Source organism: Vigna unguiculata, chromosome 5 (genome assembly GCF_037176805.1).
Source record: "Vigna unguiculata cultivar grain cowpea cultivar isolate G323 ecotype 2 chromosome 5, ASM3717680v1, whole genome shotgun sequence".
NCBI lineage: Eukaryota > Viridiplantae > Streptophyta > Magnoliopsida > Fabales > Fabaceae > Vigna > Vigna unguiculata.
The window spans coordinates 43699981-43707822 of record NC_140796.1 but is presented as its reverse complement, the minus strand read 5'-3'; the positions used below and the strand labels follow the sequence as shown (position 1 = coordinate 43707822).

Below are 7842 nucleotides of genomic sequence, written 5' to 3'. Positions count from 1 at the left end.
TCAAGAAAGGAGAATAGGCTGTTCCTAGCAGTTCAAATAAATTAAAAGGTAAGCAGACAAATGCTGCCCGATAATGTTCCTAAGATCTGGCCATTTCAACAGCAAATGATGCCTACCTCTCCGCTCCCTAGTAGCACAATACGTCAATACAATGAACAAGCTTTCTGCTAATAATTTACCAATGTTCTCTTTCGATGTCACAATTCAAGCGAACATGGATAGGCTACTGATAGTGAGTGCAACTGACACATGGGGGTTATGAAGGTATAACGTCATGTCAACACCTTCCACGACAACACAAATGGACATGACTAAAACTTGAACAGTTGTAAAGGTAAAGAAAGGTCGTCATGTGTCACACAGACTTATCAATTTACAGACTTTCATGACCGGATATATTCTGAATCAAAAATTTACAAAGAGTTTCCACTTTCTATCATATAATGAAAACCCAGAAAAAAAGAAAAAAGAAAACTATCAATTCGTCAATTAATTGTGGAACATTCCATTGAAAAGAGAACCCAAGAATGAAGGGGAAAAAACCTAGTTTAAGCGGCTGCTATCAGCTTCGGGACGTCAATCAAATTCCAGAACTATTTTACCTGGAATGAGCTTCTTGTCTTTTGCCTCATGTGCCTCTTTTACTTGTGTTATGGGAAACGTTGTATGCACAGGTATCTTCATCTTCCCAGCTTCACATAGCTTTCGAATCTCATTTAAACCGTCTGAGTCAGCCCTCATGTATGTCCATGAGTATTCTGTAATCACAATGAACGAAAGAGTTTTGGCTCCACATTAAAAAAAAACTTCACCAGGAATTTGTCAGTACAGGTAAAACAAGGAAATAAACACCACCCTTGGTTTCTAACTTACACCAATAACAATTTAAATTAAATCTAAAGGGAACACCAAGCACAAAACAATTAGACTGTTAAATCAAAAATGTGTTTTTCACTTTTTCTACAAGGAAGGTGGACATGCGAGAAAGGGTTTTACTTCAGGATATCTTTAATTCTGCTTCATTTACATAACAACCAGCAAGAAAGCTTGATGTCAATCTCGCTACCTTAAATGGAATACCAGATGCATAGAGTACAAGGAAATTACAGCAGAACCCATTTTCAAAATTTCTATTCCTTTAATTAAGTTGGTTCAGCTCCAGATCTTATCAATGCTTGAGAGTTCTACTTAGGTCACCTAGGTATGAGAAAGAAAAAATTTCCAGTAATACAATGTTAGATTAAAAACAAATATCATATCAATCAGCATAATATAAAATTTTTTCACTCCATCTAAACTACTCCTTTAGCCTATAGTGAACTACGGACGACGAAAGGGGAGTAGCATGTATGCACATTAGGCGTGGTAAAAAGACTATAAGTTTGTTTGGACAAACTTCTTCGCAAACACTTTTCGGAGAAAAAAATAAGAAAAATGAAATGTTTTCTCCATAAACTAAAATTAGCTTATGTACAGATTAACTTACACGAGTTAATTTTGGTTTATGAAAAAGCATTTTTTTTTTTCTGTTGTAGATGTGCTTAGATAGAAGTCTACCAAAAAAGGTCTAATGTATACATATCCATTATTTATGTCAATTATGTTAGTAAAGAGTTAGATAAGACTTTGTTGTTGTTGTATGTTAGTACCAAGTTAGTTAGGTTAGTCAACAAAATAAAGGGTTTCTGTTAGAAAGAAGGTAAATGGGCTTGCAACTATGTAGGTCCATCAAGGTGGGTTTCAGTTATGAACTGTAGACCAGTAGTTTCCTACAAATAAGAATAACTATAGACAGTTCAGATAACCTTTGTCCTTGAGAAAGCAGTGTAAGGAGTGGATCCAGACCTCTTCAAATATCTAGAATTTTGTTTTTCTTCTTATGGGCTTTCATCCCTAATTTCATTCAATGAAAACTGTCCTTTCTCACTGCTATGATACAAGTTCTATCAATTGGTACAAGAGAAATTGAGCCCAGAGTTGTGGGCGCATTAACGACAGATTCTTGGAGCATTTGGAATCATTGGGGAGCAGGGAATAGAATCTTTGAAGGAGATGACGAAATAACTCAGGCAAAAGGTACAGGTGATCCTCAACGTATAAAATGATCATGTTAATTAAGGGAAGTAGAAGTTTCAACCAATAGGTGGATGGAAAAATCACAGAATTTGTCTCCAACGTTTATAGGAACAGGTATCGTCAATAAACAGAAAAGTATGAACAATATTTCATGTTGGATGAAGAAAATAGAAGTAAAGATGAAAATCAAGAGCCAAGAAAAGAACCGCGTGGAAAGAATAGTTAGTGGATGGACCTAGAAAAACAAATAAAAACAGCAACAAAAGGACAATCAAAGGGAGAAAAAGAGGCTGGAGCAATGCGGGCTAAGAACAACTAGAATCATATTCCGACATGGAAGGTGTAGAACTGGAACCCTGGAGAAATAAATGGTGTTTTTTCGGAATTAACAAATCCAACCCACTACAATAAAATGGGAAAAGGAAAAGAAAACAGGAAGTCACGGGAACTGAGTGTTCCTCACATCCTAGTCAACCAGACCCAACAGAGTAAGATAGATGACCTATGAAGGTCATGGTAATTCCTCATAACCTTTGGCTGTAAGGCTGCAACTACAACACTCAGTTTCATGGTAAAAAATGCCTCAGAAAACACAGTATTAGAGATGAATGGCTACAATCACATTGGTATTTAACCTAGGAGGATTGAAAGTTAACTTTGGTAAAAAAAAAAAAAAAAAAAGACTTTATTCTTGTTGACTTGGTCACCACCATGATTCTGTCGTCAATAAGAACACCACGGGAACTTTATTTCAGCATTCAGAAGCAGTTCACCTTGAGGAAATGTTGAAATTTTAGGGGAGAGTATGATAGATACCCATTAATTAGTTTTGTAGTGGTTAGCTAAGTTAGTTAGTCAAAGAGATACACAAGCTTATGTTAGAAAGAAGGGCAGTGTATTTGTATTGCAACTAATTAAGCCAGTTAAGCATGGGTTTCAGTTATAAACTGTAGACCAGTAACTTAGGGGATTCTGTGATCGGAAAGCAGTACAAGGAGAGGATCTAGACCTCTTGAAATATTTGGAATTACGAATGAATGAATTCACAGACTTCTTCATAGTTTCATTCAATAAAAACCCAGTTTTTTCTTGTTGCTATGATACCAGTCCTATCAATGTCAAACAAAAGATAGAAATTACAAAGGAAAGGAGTAAACATACTTCCAGGTTATCAAAGCAAAATAGAATGATAATTTGGACATTTCTACCTATTCCATGAGTGCACCGGTATAGAAGCTGTTTATTCAATAAAAGAGCTGTAGCTGCTGGAAGCCCAATAGCAAGTCCATACCTATCAGCCAAGGATGCTGCCTCCCCCTTCAATGAAATAGCAAACATAGGAGATTGAAGCACAAGCATTGCTTTTTAAGAAAGACATCTAAAAGGTCACTCTGCCAACGAACTAAGTACATCTGCAAAGTGTGATAAGGATGAGAAAGGTGACATTCATATCCTACCTGAAGTGTCATGTAATGTCCACCTCGTTTCAGAAAACTAATGCCTATTCGTTCTGTCTCTGAGACACCAATAGTATCCAAAACAGCATCAAACCTCCCCTTTATAGCCAATTCAACATCCTGTCAATCCAGAATAAAGTTATAAGAAAACCACTGATTTTCATATATATTTGTCTTGGATTGCATTTGGGCTTGGGTTTTATGTTAATTAGGTCTTATTGGTACATATTCTAAACCTCAAATTTCACTTTATGGATAGTATTACAGAATAGAGTCAATCCTTATGGATTAGGATTTATTTGTATTTCTTAGAGAAAGAAGTTAAATTAAGATAAGACCTTAGCTGCCATCACTCTTCCATATAACTTTATTGAACAATTAAAATTAAATAGATATCTTGTTTAGATTTGCAATCCCCAATCGCCCCCTAAGTTCTCACTTATCCACATTTATAATTATTTTCACTAACTTCAAACTTAAATATAAAAAATTAGTTTGAAAAGAAAAAACATCTTACCAATGACCACGTGCCAACGGCCAGTTTCCACATTCATCAAATGGCAACTATTTTCTGTTTTAAAATCTCTATTTTATTTCAGTTTTTAGCATCTTATTCTCTGTTTTTTGATAAACTGGTACACCAAGTATTTGTTATTTTCCCTTTCATGATCTTTTTTTTCAAACAAAAAGCTTCAATAGCAATATTTGGCACAGTTTAAATAACTGAAGACTGGAAAAAAGTATACAAAAGAAGTTTCAACACCACCTCAGCAACATAATCAACAGCTTGCTCCGCACCAGCAGCTAACAGTCTCTCTACGCTTTGACCTCCACAAGTAGTTACAACAGAGCATCCAGCAGCTACTGCAAGCTGAATTGCAGCCAACCCTACTGCTCCTCCACCTCCCACTACTAATATCCTTTGTCTGTTTGAGATAAGCTAAAGGATATAAGTTAGTGGAACGAGAGCTTTTAGCAAGCTGAACTTATAGTGTGATAAAAATACAAAAAAAAAATATAGAACAGAAAATAATATGCAGAAATTAATTTCCACCCATTGAAATCATAATCTCATCAATATAAACATACCCCTCACTTATTCTCGCTGTACATTTTAGTCCACGCCAAGCTGTCAATGCAGCAAAAGGAATGGCACTGGCTTCCTACAAGATTAAAATGGGAAAAAAAGAAGAAAAAAGCATGGGTTCAATTATCAAAGTAAACAAGGGAAATTATAACCAATTGCTAAATGTAGAAACCACTAATTTTGTAAAGAATGAGTTATAAGATTGAAAGAAAAACCAACGGATAGGGCACAAAGAGACAAATATTATTGCCATAGTTATAGAAACTGAATCAGAAACTATGAATGGGAAAGAAAACTCAAACAAAGAGACTGAGAATTTCGTATAGAAGTTTCATAATTAATACAGAAACACCTTTGGCACTTCGAGGGTTCAGAATCCTCCCACTATTTACTAATTTTCCTAATACCTTCAAGACCTGAAAACACACCTACATATATACAAGCTTCCCAACACAACAACAAAGTTAACTACTAACAGATTTTACAGCTGTTTAAATTAAAAAAAAAAAAACAGCTGTATTTTTCCTTTACCCTTGTTTCTTCTTTAATAGACCTTCGTAATAGGAAGTCGTGTCCTAACAATACCCAGGCCAATAAGATTCACCTTGTCCTCAAGATGGAATTGTGGGAAAAGTTCAGCAATTACAAAAACATCCACCATTTCTATGCTCTTCTTCTTCCTTGTGCTCTTCTATTAACATGATGATGTTGAGTTGCTTGTTCTTGCAAACATGACTCACGCTATATTTTTCATCACAATGAAAACATTCTCCTTTTATGCTCTTTTCTTAAAGCTCTGACTGTGTGAATATTTTAAAATTGCCTCTATTGTGGCCAGACCATTAGCCTTTACCTCATTACTGCCTTGCAGGTACCAGGTTGAGAAAAAGAATTTGCTTCAGCCAATAAATTGGGTGGTGTTGAATTAGTTGTTGCCATTGATCTTGGAGGTGTTGTTATCCATTCCTTTGTTCCTCTTTGAATAGGAAAACTCCTACCCCCTCCTCTGTCTCCATAATCCCCTACTGCCTTTGCTACCGCTACATTCTTCCCTTCAATAGTGTGGGATTTATTCATATTTCAGAAAGATTATTTGTATTATACAGTTTCAATTCTGCTCTGAACTCCTCCCGTAACCCATTAAAAAAAATCTCATCAAATATTGTTCATCCAACCCCTTAATAACTCACACAAATCTTTCAAATTGAGTGATGAATTCATTCACAGATTTCTCCTGCTCAATAGGCAGCAATGACTCAAAAGGATCTCCCATTAAAATCAGTTGGAATCTTTGAATGAGGGCATTCTTGAAACCAAAACAAGGCTGGTTTGGGTTGCATGTTTCCTACCACTGAAACCAAGATAGCGATTTCCTTCCATTGCCACCATAACCTCTTCCATTTTCTCCTCTTCTCGTACCCCTCTCAAATGGAAATAATGCTCAACTTTTCCTATCCAACCCATTGCATCTTCTCCCTCAAAAACAAGACTATCCAGCTGCCTCCATTTGTCACAATTCTTGTTTCCCAAGAATGTTGCACTCGCCAATTCTTCTGGTGCACCTTTATCAGAAACTCTCTGGTTTATAGAAGTTGCTGCACTTGCACCTTTCCTACATCCCTCTTTCACAAATTTTCCACCAGCCTCTCCAACCGAGCCAAGCAAAAATCTTTTAGTAAAAGTCGAGCTTCTAAATCTGCATCCATTTGGGATAGTCTTGCATTAAGTCTTCCTTCAAAATGTTCCGGTTATTGAATTCCCCAGCTAGAGTCTTCTCCAATGCTTCCACTAGTGATTCCATCATTCTTGTAGGCACCATGTGTACTAACCCACAGAGCTCGAATCGAGCTCTAATAACAGTTTATAGAAACTGGATCAAAAACTCAGAACGGAAAAGAAAACTCAAACAAAGAGACTGAGAATTTTAAATAGAAGTTTCAGAATTATTACAAAAACACCTTTGGCACTTCGAGGGTCCAGAATCCTCCCACTATTCACTAATTTTCCTAATACCCCAAGACCTGAAAACAGGCCTATATTTATATATACAAGCTTCCCAACGCAACAACAAAGTTAACTACCAACAGATTTTGCAGCTGTTTGAATTAAAACAATCAGCTGTATTTTTCCTTTCCCCTTGTTTCTTCTTTAATAGAGCTTAGTAATAGTAGTAATAGGAGGTTGTGTCCTACCACATAGCTATCACTTTAGAGAGCTAAACGGGTGTACAATATGAAAATAATGGCATCTAATTACTGTTATGAATTGATCATAGTAAATTTAATCCCTCACACATATTGATTGCAAACAGCTTCCACAGTCCAACATAGACACAAATATACCTAACTATATAGTGATCATGACAATACAACATACCACGTGAGTAAGTGAATCTGGCTTCGGAGTAACCTCATCCTCTGAGAGAATCGCATAGTCCGTGTAAGTGCCCCTCACAGCAGTGGGATGCAGAGCCCCAAAAACCTGTTCTCCCACACTCACCGACGTCACAGAAGCTCCAACCGCCGCAACCTCACCACTGATGTCGCGCCCCAAAATGAGAGGCAACAATCTCTCGAAAATGGAACGCCCGTAACCGGCACGCATCTGAGACAAACAATAAGAAATTCTCAAAAGAGCTCAGAAAATTCTCAACACAGTTAAAAAAAAAATCCCAAAACATCAACAAATCTTCACAACAGTTCAAGAAACTCTCAGAACAGCTCAAAACCTCTTCAAAACAGGCGAGTTCAAGAACATTTCAAGGAAAGCAATGCAACTGCAAGACAACTCACACGAGTATCCAAGGGGTTGACGGAAACGGCACGCGTGTGGACGAGGACTTCGTGCGGCTTCAGCGGAGGGACTTGCACGTTCGACCGAAGCTCAAGCAGGTCGGGTCCACCGAAGGAGGGAAGAAGCACGGCTCTGCAGTCTGAAACGTAGGATTTGAAACGGTGATAACTGAAAGCAGAGGGCGTTATTCTCGTGAACGCGCGATTGCTCGGAATCCGCATCTTCTCAGTATTTGAGGCTGAATTTCAGAGCATTGAGATTGGGTTGGATCTCAATGATTTAGGGTTTAGGGTTTTTGAAGTGAAGGTGAGGAGTGTGTGTGCATGTGCACCATGTGAATGAGAGAGAGAAGGGAACGTGTCTGTGTTTTGATCCGCAGAGATAGAAGCGGTGGTTGTTGCGTTTCGTTTAAACTTTTGGTCATAGTCG

At 37.3% G+C, this 7842-nt stretch overlaps 1 protein-coding gene across 1 annotated transcript; it reads right to left on the bottom strand.

Annotated features, from left to right (window-relative positions):
- Positions 1–308: 308 nt before the first annotated feature.
- LOC114185242 (GroES-like zinc-binding alcohol dehydrogenase family protein) lies at positions 309–7842 on the bottom strand. The gene is made up of 7 exons (XM_028072860.2): positions 7413–7842; positions 6997–7224; positions 4623–4696; positions 4300–4459; positions 3534–3653; positions 3285–3393; positions 309–758 (listed from the first exon to the last, which is right to left on the bottom strand). The coding sequence occupies exons 1-7, from the start codon at positions 7632–7634 to the stop codon at positions 577–579; spliced, it is 1095 nt and encodes a 364-aa protein (XP_027928661.1). The 5' UTR covers positions 7635–7842; the 3' UTR covers positions 309–576.

Excerpts from the sequence above, each read along its gene's own strand:
- LOC114185242 (XM_028072860.2), bottom strand. The coding sequence starts at position 7,634 with ATGCGGATTCCGAGCAATCGCGCGTTCACGAGAATAACGCCCTCTGCT. Across the intron at positions 7,225-7,412 it reads TCAACCCCTTGGATACTCGT|ATGCGTGCCGGTTACGGGCG; the intron begins GTGAGTTGTCTT and ends TGTTTGTCTCAG. Across the intron at positions 4,697-6,996 it reads CAGATTCACTTACTCACGTG|GAAGCCAGTGCCATTCCTTT; the intron begins GTATGTTGTATT and ends TTAATCTTGTAG.